This window comes from Tamandua tetradactyla, chromosome 5 (assembly GCF_023851605.1).
Source record: "Tamandua tetradactyla isolate mTamTet1 chromosome 5, mTamTet1.pri, whole genome shotgun sequence".
Lineage (NCBI taxonomy): Eukaryota > Metazoa > Chordata > Mammalia > Pilosa > Myrmecophagidae > Tamandua > Tamandua tetradactyla.
The window spans coordinates 154,488,590-154,501,277 of record NC_135331.1 but is presented as its reverse complement, the minus strand read 5'-3'; the positions used below and the strand labels follow the sequence as shown (position 1 = coordinate 154,501,277).

Below are 12,688 nucleotides of genomic sequence, written 5' to 3'. Positions count from 1 at the left end.
AAAATGAAAGACATGATGAAGACGAGTCATCCATCTTTTTTACAAAGATCTATTCTAAGCGTCTCTTTAAATGACAATCCATATGCTTATAATCTATTAACTGTGAAGACACTGAAGTCTTTATTCAAAGTTGTCTGTGCTTTGTAGGACAAGTGTGTCAACCAAGGGAATAAACACATCATTTGCACAGGGATTGATTCTGTACATCAAAATTGCTACTGGAAAAAAAAATTGCTACTGGAAGCTAGAACTATTATGATTTAATATATATTATCTATCTATCTATATAATAGTGTCCAATATCAGGTGAGATTTATTGTGTTAATATAGGTATTATTAAAACATTATCAAATATCCTCTCAGAATTATCTTAATGCTAAGAATTATTTTTTGAATATCCTCAGTGGTTTAAAATACTAAACATGTACCTGTTTACCTTTTGAGGACAAATTTGCCTATAATTAGGGAACAGTCAGAGTTATGAGGAGAAGCTTCAAACTATAGCAGCACTGTGGTCTCCTACATTTTGTATGTATAAGTCAGAAAGTTATCTTTTGTGGTTTCCTTATGTTATGCCTTCAATTGGTTTTATATTCCTTCAATAATCTGATACTAAAATTAGTAGAAAGATACCCATAAATATGTTTAAAATTTGCATCTTTACTTCATGATAAACCCAGCCTTGCTTTCATTGTGCAAGCAGTCAAATGTTGGATCCCAAAGCTACTTAGCAACCAGTGTTTCAACACTGCAGAGTGCTACCTGTCACCCAGTTCAATTTTACCAGTTCTGAAAAGTGAAAAAGAAAAACATCCTGAAAGACTGTGAAGACTACAAAATAACAAGCTTGATAAGGACTAGAATTCCTTGTGAGGAAAGAGATTGCTCATTTATCATTACCCAAAAGATATTGACGCAGGCTAGGACTGGGAGAGCAGGAAGAGAAGAGACAGTGAAAAAGCCCTTGAGCAAAGATTGTTAATCAAGGTTGGGAGGGCCTGTCCTGCACAGACCCCTGCCCAGGGGCTACCTAAGTGAAACACTGGAGAAGCAGCCAACCCGCCCAAATGCGTTATCTACCACCAGGCACCGCACTAGAGAGAAGGGAGGGTAGGAGGAAGGGCCTCAACCATGGAAGGGGCAGGGGAGTGAGTAAAGTGAAGCAATCAAAGTAGATGGCCCAAACGTTGGGGTCTTCGTGCCTCTATTATCTTGTGTGAGTGCCCACATGCTCCTCTGCAGGTGTACTTAATGTTCTACCTACTTGCTCTATCTGTGCTGTGCCTTTGAATTCTTTCTTGCAGTGCAGCTAAGAACCTAGACCCAAATCCAGCAACAATATGGCTAACCTGTAGTTCAAGGTGGCTTTCAATTAACTGATTAAAAAGTCCCTTAAAAACTTATGTGCTTTTTTAAGAATCAACCTGTGGCTCTGATAATTTTTTTCTACTGTATTATTGTTTCCTATCCCATTAATTTCTTCTAGTTTTTAACTCTTTCCCTTTTTCTTTATTATTATTTTTGGTTCATTTTCCAAATTCTTAAGCTATATCTATTCCACAAACTTTGCAATTTCAATATCACTCAATTCTAGGTATTTTTTAAACTTTGATTATGACTTCTTTAATCCACAGTTACTTAGCAGTATGTTTTATTATTTCCACAAATATAAATGTTTAACTTTTTATTGAGTTCTAACTTAATTGCACTGTAGCTAGATATCATACTCTTCATAATATTTTTTGAAATTTTTTAAGGTTTTCTTAAAACCTTGATTAAGGTGCATGATTAGTTTTTGTAAATGTTCCACGTGTGTTTAAGGAAAATACAGCCTATCTAATTGCTGGATTCAAAACTAACTTCTATTAAGATAACTTTGTTAATTATGTTGTTCATATCTTATCTTCCCTAATTCTGCTATTTTTTTTCTACTAGATCTGTAGCAATGATAGAAATATGTTAAAACTTCCAGACAAACTTCTGAGAAGACTAATCAAGAAAAGACACGACAAACAATATTAGAAATATAACGGGGAATCTACTAAGGATAACACAGCAATTATATCTAACAATTTTGAAAACAGACAACATGGAAGAGTTTCAAGAAAAAAATAACTTCAGATGTGACTGTAGAAGAAATAAAAAGCTTGACTAGTCCTCTAACAAAAAAGATTTTGAAGCAGTTAAAAATTTTTCCATGAAGATAAGAGATTAGAAAATATGAGTGGTTTTAGGGATGTATTTTTTTGGAGGTTGTGAGAAAAGTCAGGTATCAAAGAACATGCAAAATAAATATATATATATACTAATGGTAAGAACAGTAGAAAGAAAATAATACCCTGAATGTGGGTATGAATAAAAGCTACTGTTCTAAAAGTTCAGCTGGCAACTTGCCCAGAAGTATTCCATGGGGCAGTAGCTGTTCCCATCAGAGCAATCATAAACCACCAATGCTCACAGCCTATGCCAGGAAGGAAGAAGACCTTTGCAGGTGGCATTTATGGAGATGAGCCATAAGGCAACAGAGTGAAAAGAGGCATTTTAGGAGCCTGAAGGGAACTACTGCCAAAAGATTAGATTTCTTGGCTAATGGAGAAGAAGGGAAACAAAAGCATCAAACCTTCCCCATTTCTATAATACATATATTTTCAAAGCTCACCCCTCTTTATTTTCAGTAGGGTTCATTCATTTATGAAGTATATTTTTAGGATACAGAATGAAGTTTAGTGTCTGAACTGGCTACACAAGAAAAGAGAGTTCTAGCCTCTTCCTTCAGTAGCAGCATAACAAAAAGCAACCTCACTGAACTACTTGAACAGACTTCAAAAGGAACTTCAACCACTCACCTGGATACATGCCAGAGGCTCATTTGTCCAAATCGAATATCCACCAACTAAATATATCCTCTCATTATGGACGGCAACTCCAGATTCATTCTGGCCTAAAGTAAAGAGAATCGAATAAAAAAAAAAATAAGTCCATTTTCCTGCATGTTTTAATTAACCCTTTTGCCACTGAGAGATGCAATTTCCTCCTGTGACTCACTTGTATATTCAACAGGATTTGCCGCAACTAATCACTGCCTCCCAGCACTCACAGGAAAGAATTAACTACTATTTCTCAGGTAAAGATTCTGTATTAGGTCAGAACCAGGTCAAAACACTTTTTAGCCAAATTAGTAAATATAGCATTAAATACAGTAATTAATAATCCATATAAAACTAAGAGCTCTATTTGTATGCCATTAATTAATAATGGTGAAAATAAGGTATGTTTCAGAAATGCACAGCACCTCTTGGACCTACCAGTGTTTTCAAGGCAGTGCTTATGTTTGTAAAGTAATGGCTGCAACCCCAAGAAGTCAATAAAACACAGCCATGCCCCTAGCATGACCAAATGAAGATAAAAGGCAGAAGAGATTGATAAGACACTACCCTCCCTTTCTTTACAAACACAACAGTTTTAAGACCATATTAAAGTTCTTGAGCTGAGACTAGCATGGATAACCCCTAGATACTGACATGCCAAAATGATGAAAAGTTTTTACCCCCCATTTCAAAAAGAAAGAATAACTCAATACCACCGATTCCTCCCTGGAGGCCATCAGAGGGTGAGATGGTCACTTTTTATTGATGGGCTGACACAGAATTGATTAGGCTAATAAATAAGATGGGCTCTGTAGCAGGCAGACTCACAGATCCAGGGAAGCAGGCCTGGGGTACCACTACAGTAACCTGGAGAGAGTTAAGTACTTGTACTTGGGCCTCAAATTTCGCAAAGATGAGAACTCAACACAAAGCATCTAAACCTCTCAGACTGGTTATGCTCCTAATGTCATCTCATCCCCACAGCAGCTGTGAGCGACTGAGTTCCCTCTCAGTATATTAAAATGTCTTCAGGAACTAATCCAGCACACTGCTTTTGAGTTTGTGATTTTCCTATTAGTAGAGGAGCCTGGAAGGAAATGATCATCTGTGGATGTTACTAATGCAAGGGACAAGGGAGAAAAAAGTTTTTCACGCCATAAAGAAATATCGGGGGTAAATTCTTCACTATTTCTTTCCTTATGGGTTCCATACATAATGCTGCCATGTGGTAATGCTTGGATGGCAGAAATACCTGAATACCATATATATAAACAGATCCACTTAGTTTATTCAGACAATACAGCCAGGAAAAATATTTGACAGTGATGTAGAACAAAGACTGTGCTCCTTAACTCCTAAGAAATGTAATGAGACCAAAAGCAGAGAAAAAAATAAAATAAATGCATGACTTTTGTATAGGGTTACTAACACTCAGTGCCTGGCTCCTCCTATTGGCATCAGAGCTAATATATATATATATTTTTCCTTTTTTTTTTTTTTTTTTTTACAGGTAGGCACCGGGAATCGCATCTAAGTCTCCAGCGTGGCAGGCAAGAATTCTGCCTGCTGAGTCACCGTGGCCCCCAACATCCTATATAAATATTGATGGACGACAACGGACTTGACCTGACTCTCTTAGCCACAAGAAAACGTGCACAAAAGGTAACACAGGCCCTGAGATGCTGGGCCACCTAAATGAGCCAAGTTGTGCTGTGAAATAAACAACGCATACTTTTCTGGTTAATAGAAGAAAGCCATTTTACCACGATAGTTCTGATATTTAGAAATCCCTAAAGATGAAAGCATCTAAGAAAACAAGTTTGGCAACTTTTTGAATCTCTGCTTTTCCTAATTTTACTTAAAAGGTACTTGCCAGTCAAGAGATTGAAATTACAACGCGTCCACTGGTCAGTGTCTATGTTATAAGAATCTATGTGTCGTACGAGAATCCGGTCATTATTGTAGTCGAGGTCATTGCCTCCAAGAACATACAGCTTCCTTTGGACAGCAGCCATGGAGTGGTAGACCCTTCTCTGCAGCATGGGGCTGCGGCTTATCCACTTATTCTGCAAAAGGAAATTAAGGTGAATTCCATTAGGAAGGGACCTCGTGTTTATCAGTCAGATATTCTGTTTGGCTGTTTACCGTCAATCTTGACAGGTATAGGATCCTTACAAAAAGAACGAGTGCAGAAGAACCACATATTCTATCATTTACTTGGGACTTACTGAAAGGCATTTCCTCCTGCGTAGCTTGCATTTCATTTTGATTTTTAGGAGGGGAGTGTGAGATTACAACAATCTGCATGATGGTAATCTCACCGAATTCAGAGACTATGACTCATGCAAATTACTTAAGAGTGAAAACACATGGCTGGGAATACTGTGTGCTCTAGTGTAGTGACTAAAGAAACAGGCTCTGCATCCAGAATGGCTGGATTTATAATCTCTGTGACCTTGAACAGTTTACCTAGCCTTTCTGTGCCTGTTTCCTCATCTGTACAACAGGGATAAGATTACCTACTGGGCAAGGCTGTTGTGAAGATTAAATGAGATAGTACACATAAAGTATTAGAACGGTGCCTGTTATATAATAAATGCCCAATAAATGTATACTTTAAAGAAATCATTGTGGCAATTATCCTCCATATGCTAAAATGTGAGTAGCTTTGCTTTTCTTTCCAAAAATCAACCTGGGATTGGCAGAAAAGCGAGAATTTGGTTCAGCTACAAACCTCCCACATTGCCTTTGTATCACAGCCTCCTTTAACAGAGATTTACAATCACATCTTCTGGCAGACTGGAAAAAGTTACTTCTAGGTACACATTTAATTTGTTTTAGTAGAAGGCTAAATTTGAAATGAAAGCCTTAGGGAATGGTGAAACCTGGTACTTGGTCCTAGGTTACCCTGCATAAAGAGAAAGGTATGCTGCACCCTCTAACTGTAAGTCTCCTATTTAAAATATAATATGAAATTAGATGAAAATCAAACATTCTAATTTTAAATCTCAAAAAAGTAATGGGCAGATAAATAAACCTAGCCATTTCCTTTCTATATAAACACAATATACAGGAAAAACCCAGATTCCATTTGCCAAGAAAAATTTGGATTTTGACCAGAAAAATTATATGATGTTTTGAACAGACAGAATTTTAACAGTTCAAAAGCTGTATGGGAAGAAGCAAAAAACAAAAAAACAAAACAAAACAAAATGTTCTATATAAATACTGATTTATTCATTATAGGCCTATATACTAGCTCATCTCTATCTAATCTCTCGTTTTTTTTTTTTTTTTTTTTGGAGGGGGTGCATGGTCCAGGAATCAAACCCAGGTCTCTGGCGTGGAAGGCGAGCATGCTACCACTGAACCACACGTGCACCCTCTAATTTCTGTTTTAAAGACACATACACAAAAAGAAAGTAGTATATATAGTTTGAAAGGCTTGCATTTATCTGTTTTTTTTTAATATGTACTAAGAATCTCTTCCAATCAAATAAATTCTTTATACTTTCTCAGATACTTCACTATGAAATATCCTTAATCCGTTACACATGAGTGAATTTAACTCCAAACTCTGATGTTTCTTTAGGCACTTTCTATAAAACAACCCATTACAGTATTAAGGAATCAGTGTTTGCATTAGCAGTCCAGTCCCTTGCCACAAAACTATGAAAGCCATCTGGTTTGCAAAGTCTGCCTACATCCCCTGATTATATCTTTAGCTTCCTTCACTGTAGTGCCTGCCAGGTGAGCCACCAACCGCTGCAAAGGCAAAGAAACAGAGAGGCCTGGCGGGGTCATTCCTAATAAGCTAGCATGTGAATACTAATCAGTGGTGGGGAAGCAGAGGTCACCCCAGCCTGCCTGTTGGCAGGTAGCAGTGTGCTCTGTGGCAGATGGCAGGCATTATCGACTCTCCACAAAGGCCTAGAAGAGAAATAAGCACTAGGGCTGAATGATAGAGTTATTGAGATTCTGAACAAGATGCAAGCAGATGTGATGTTTGCCAGTACCCACTGTAAACAATATGCCAGCAGAATTTTAAAAAAGAGCATGTGTGTACAAACATGAAACAGAACTCATTTTAGAAATGCTAACACCGTCTTCCTCTTTAACCACATGTGCATCAAACCTGAGCAACTGCAATTTATGATCCCTCCAGAGAAAGCTGACCCATGGACGTGTGGTCTCTGAAATCTGCAGCTTCTAAGGGCATCAGGAGGTGCCAAAGGGAGAAATGCCTTCTCCAAATTCAGAATCAAAGTGATTATTAAAGGAGATACCAAATATACTGAGGTCACTCTGGGCACACATGCATTTGGTAGCTAATCCTAACTCAGACTGCTAATCCTAACTCAGACATGTTGTTTTATGTCCTGCTAGCTTCAGCTGATTAACATTAAATCTCTAAATCAAACCTTTTTGGAATATTATCATAATCATGAAAATTACTTATATGATCGGAATCATAGAAATAGCAAAATTCAACAGACATTTGCCAAGGTCACAGATGTTTTGGTGGAAGGAAAGGAAAATAAAAATAGTACTCCTTTTGGGAAAAAAAAAATCATTAGATGTGTATGATAATTGGGTAGAAGAAGGGACAGGTATCATCAAAATGCTTCTCATTCATTCCCTAGCTGAGGAATATCCAAATTCCTCAGAATTATCTACCTCAAACTAGTCTTATTTGTTGCTCTACTCTTAGGAATAAGGAAATCATAAACTTACTCCCCTCCTACAATGGCACATAGGACAAAGCAACAGGACAAATCAAAATCCTTTCTTTGAAGGCCTGTAAACATGAACTATCACTTGAGATATGGGAATAAAACATAAGTAATAAACTCATCAACACATTTTCCCTTGCTGTCTACATTGGGCAAAACTCTGAAAGAGTTAAGTATTATATATAGCGTAAAACTAGAGGAGCTGAAATTTTATGAGTTAAAATAGAAATAAAAAGCAGTTTGTCCAGATGCTTCCTTTCTCTATATAAGTTTAAGATGCATGTGTATGTGTGTAGACTTGGCATTCCAATTACTATGAAAGCTTTTAAAATTCATTTTAATTAAGGTAATGAGCTTTTCCTATATGATTCTTACCTGGTTGGGTTCATAAACCATTAGTCTGTTCTGATATTGTGCTGTGTTAGTTACTCCACCTGTAATGGATTAATACAAGTTAGAGCTTTTCATGAATAAGAAATAGGATATTCCAACATAAGAATGAGGTACAAATAAAGGAAAATTAGCTACTGCTGAGAATCTGTTTGTGTACCCGCCTGGTGAACCCGTGACATAATTAAGCAGCTTATTGTTAAAGGAGTTATTTTTAAGGAACATTTCAGAAGCAATCCAGTTGAGAGCAAGCAACAAGTAGGCTGAGATTATCAAGAGGCCCCCAATTCTGGCTAACTGCTCTGTGTGCCCACATGAGGGGCAAAATGTGGAAAAGACTGGGGGGGAGGGAGGATCCAGTACACACAGGCAAGTCTCTACAGTTTATAACAGAGGCAGATTATATGGACATTTCTTGTCCTTAGCTAAACTGGTAATTTTACAGCTCTGGCCTTCTGTGCTCTAACACAGTGATACCTTGATATCTTTTGAAGAAACATATCTAAGTAAAATTATTAGTTAGCACAAGGGAACTACAGCCTTGCCATCTAATAAGAGAGCCACAAATGTAAGTCACATACATAATTTTAAATTTCCAACAGCCACATTAGAAAGTATAAAAAGAAACAATGACATTAAATTTAACAATAAAGTGAATTCAATGTAGCCAACATATATTATTTCATTATGAAATCAAGATAAGAAATTATTGAGCTATCTTATATCTTCAAAACCCAATGTGTATTTGACACAGCACATCTCAATCCAGATTAGCCATGTTTCATATCTTCAACAAGCCACATGTGGCTTGTGGCCACCACACTGGACACTTAAGACCTACAGTGTTCCAGGGCAGTTGCAGTCAACTTTTCTGAAGACTTCGTAGCAACTATTTAGATCCAAGAGCCCTGAGGCCTTCTGCTTGACCAAGAACCACTAAACTTTCAGCATACTGCCAGTTTAGTTTTCTCCTATTTTTCCTCATACTTCTTTTCATGCTTGTCATGTCTACTGAACACTGTAAAGTCCAGAAATTATTGATTCTACTTTAATGTTTACCATCAAATGGAAAAACTCTAAAAGCAACATATAAAATAGCACAGTAAGAAAATAATACCAGTAGATACTAAATGTTAGGTAATAAAATAACAAGAATATCTGGACCAAAAAAATTTCCCTTGTGACATACTGCCTTGTACATAGTTATAGACGCTGGTGTAAAATGAATGACATTCTTATTTTTAAAAGTATCACAAAGCAGCAGCTAATTTTGCAATAAAGCTTTAAAACTGAGCTGAGTTAAGGGCTAAAAAGTTTCTTTTCTGGATTCATAGAGTTTGAAAATATGTACTGTTGGATACAAACATTTTGCATAGGACACCACCATCAATTCCATGGCCAGGAGTCAAGGCAACCAGAACTCAGAGAATTAGTGCTTAATCCTCAACTGAGTTGAGTAATCAATCATTACTAATGGATACATAAAGGGGAGGGAACCTGTCCAGGCCAATCATTGCTGTCTCACTCAACCCCCAAAGAGAGACTGTATCTCTCATGTAATTGACCAATGCTATTATTAACTGGAGGGCTCTATCTTATTCTCTCTGAATCTTGCAACCACTTTCAAGGTCAATGAAAGGAAAGCTTTGTGTGTGGAGGGAATCCATAAAGAACAGAGAAAAATGAGGTTCCTGCCCTCACAGTAAGTCTTCTCTGGGATTCTCATCAAATGTCTCTTTTCTAAAATGAAATCAAAGGAAAAGAATTCACGCTTAGGAAAGCTGAGGCTGAGATATCTACCCAGAGTGAAATGTTTGTCAAAATAAATATGGAGGTGTGCTTGCTTTTTACTCCCAACCTTCCCTTTCTTCTCTGATTATAAACTGAATGTCCAGTAATTCTTTCTCAGCATAACTACATAAGAATAATTAAATCTATTGAAACCTCACAAGTCTGCATGGTTAAAATGATTGCCAGTGCTTCTGATCTGGAGCATTGGCACCATATTAATGTACAGCTCACCTACAGTCATTTCTCCAACTGAGAGAGAACAGAGGGTAAAGCTCTTACCCATTATTTTAAAACTTCTCAGGTTTCTCTATTGTTTTACTGAATTATTATCTACTGCAGTAAACTGTTTATAACACTGTTTGAAAATATTTACAGTAACATATGTATCAGACACAGCCTGTTAAAGGTTAAATGTACAACCAATGGATTAGAATGTAGCTATTACATCCCCTCTCCCAGTGTGCACAATTTATCCCATATTTCTTCAGAATTATTATTTACTGTCTTCCAGAGATGCATCTATAATAAATTTATTTCTTAATCCACACTCAGTAATTAGATTCTTCATCCTTAAATACAAATTTTCACTCATATAACAATGCTTAGAAATGAGATACTGAGTTGCTAGTTGGGACTAAAAAATAAAAATCCCAGGTAGTGTTTTGGTCAATTACCTCTAGAATGTTAAACCACAGGCAGTGCTTGAATTTTGCCAAGTCAAGACAGTAAAGGAAAACTTTGGAAATTGGTTCTGTTGCTTTCCCCTTTGAAATAATTTACAAATGAGCAAATAAATAAAAATGTTTCTTCTCACTACAAAAAAAAAAAAATTAAAAAGCATCCAGGTTTGCAGCCCACATCATTTCTTTGGCCGTGTTACTCATTTGCAGAGCTTTATCATTACATTCCCTTCACATAACACTCTCCACTTTTAGATTAATCTGCTGAAATGAGATGCTAAGGATTTGCATACAGATTTGACTATACAAAAATAGATATGGAATTAATAACAGTCCCTATATGTTTTAATTTCTCCTAGACTGAAGTACCCTTGCCTGCAGCCGTGTTTCTGGCTTTGAAAGTCATCATGCTGATTTGTCTGCTCTGGGTTATAATGCCACATGCTGCTATACTGTCCCCTGCAATCAAAGCACTTGCAAAGATAGATTCCATGCCTTCCTCTATCGAGTATATTTTATAGATTGGCAGTTTTGATCTCCCCCCTCCCCCAGGGGGGGATAATCTGCATCTTAACAGCTTTCTATAGATACATCTGTCATTAAATATGCCATTTCCTATCAGCATCCATTTGTAAAACCAAGTTTTCCCTAACTTTGAAGCAGCACCAAGTTAAGACTTTTCAGCCAAAATTGAAAATGAAAATCCCTGTCTTCTACTTTTGAACTGTGACTTAAAGATATACTGCAGGTTCCCCCAAAGTCAAATAAGTCTTTTAGAACTGCCAGAAGGAATGAGAAGTTACCACCATGCTACCAGCGGTGAGAAACAGCTTCTGTCAAGACAAGAGTAAAGCATTTTTCTTAAGCTTCTCTGTACAACTCACCATAAAATGTTGTGACAAATGTATGAGGGCACACTGAAGAGATGATGGCAGGTGACTTCCAAACAAGCAACCTTTGTCCCTGCCACTGAGAAATCAGACTCCCAAGCTCATACTGAGCGCAAATGCAACAACTGATCAATACTGGCAGTGTCTCTAAAATAGGGTGTTTAAAAATCTACTCTCATTATATTTCACTTAGAGTAGATTGAGTCAGATGACTCTGCTAACTTTTTATTTCAAGGAAAAAAAATACCTCTGTTGATAATAGAGTCCGACATTAAAGTCTCCAGGGGCTAAGAAGCTGCTGGGAGGACCCAAAGGAAGAGGTCTCTGAACATACCCAAGGTATGTTCAGATACACAGCAGAGATGACAATATTCCCTCATAGGTTTTAAATGAGAGAGGGTAGCACAGAGGCCATCCACAAGGGAAGTTTTGTGCAATATTGTAGTGGCTTATGGAAATTTCTTATTTTCACAAAAGGTACAAATGACTATGTATGGAATATTAAATGAATAAATGGCTTAAGTCTGTTGTTTGAAATCAATTTCTTTTAATTCTTTTCCCATAACCAGAATTACTAGTCAGATTATGTGTGCGTCCAAGGGCTTTTTCCTTTAACAGTTTCAGTTCCTCCTCCCTAAACTTGCTTCAATTCTCAAAAGATTAACATTTTATACTTATAGTCTAATTACCTAAAGAATGACCTGGCATTAAGTATGGGTTTGTATTACTCTTTTTTTTTTTTGGTAAAAAAAAAAATGGTGCTAAACCCCACTATGAGTTCTTGGTAAACATGACACTGTGGGAATATTTACAATAAATGGAAAAAAAAACTATATATTTTTACACAATGTTAGACTGCCCATATTTTCAGAGTGTTTGTAATGCTACATAAACAATTAAAACCAAGAATCTTATTACCAAATTAGCATCTTGAATAGACTCATACTTAATCCATCCATTAAATTAAAAAGTAGTATACATTTTATTTCGGTCACACTTGAGGAAACCAGAAAAATGGGTGGGTAATTAATATACTCAAAATTCCCAAAGAAAGTCGTAAGTTTACAAAATATCTATAAAGCGTTGCTGCACTTGAAAATATAAAATAAACTTATATTATCTACTGTGATCAGATAATAAACTTCTTGAAATATGTAAAGAATACAAGTTTTGTTTCACATAAGTGAAATGATAAATGAGGGTAAAATATACCACAATGCAAAAGCCAGCGGGGTGCACCTGCTGGCTAAGCTACAACATTGGCTCCAACTCCCATTCCTCATTCTATGGAAAGTCAAAATCCTGCCTCCACACGTTTCCGCCCCTTCCTAGGAGGA

The 12,688-nt window shown here is 36.7% G+C and overlaps 1 protein-coding gene across 8 annotated transcripts in view; it reads right to left on the bottom strand.

The window, feature by feature from the left end:
• The window catches only part of KLHL32 (kelch like family member 32), a 277,053-nt gene that overhangs the window by 23,622 nt on the left and 240,743 nt on the right, over positions 1-12,688 (bottom strand). For 7 of the 8 annotated variants that reach the window (XM_077162441.1, XM_077162442.1, XM_077162446.1 and 4 more), the window contains 3 exons: positions 7,976-8,034; positions 4,741-4,933; positions 2,847-2,941 (listed from right to left, as the gene is read on the bottom strand). In XM_077162441.1, coding sequence (XP_077018556.1) covers positions 2,847-2,941; positions 4,741-4,933; positions 7,976-8,034 — 347 coding nt within the window. Of the gene's footprint in view, positions 1-2,846; positions 2,942-4,740; positions 4,934-7,975; positions 8,035-12,688 lie in introns of those variants that run through there. The other variant, XR_013176298.1, reaches the window with a different exon arrangement.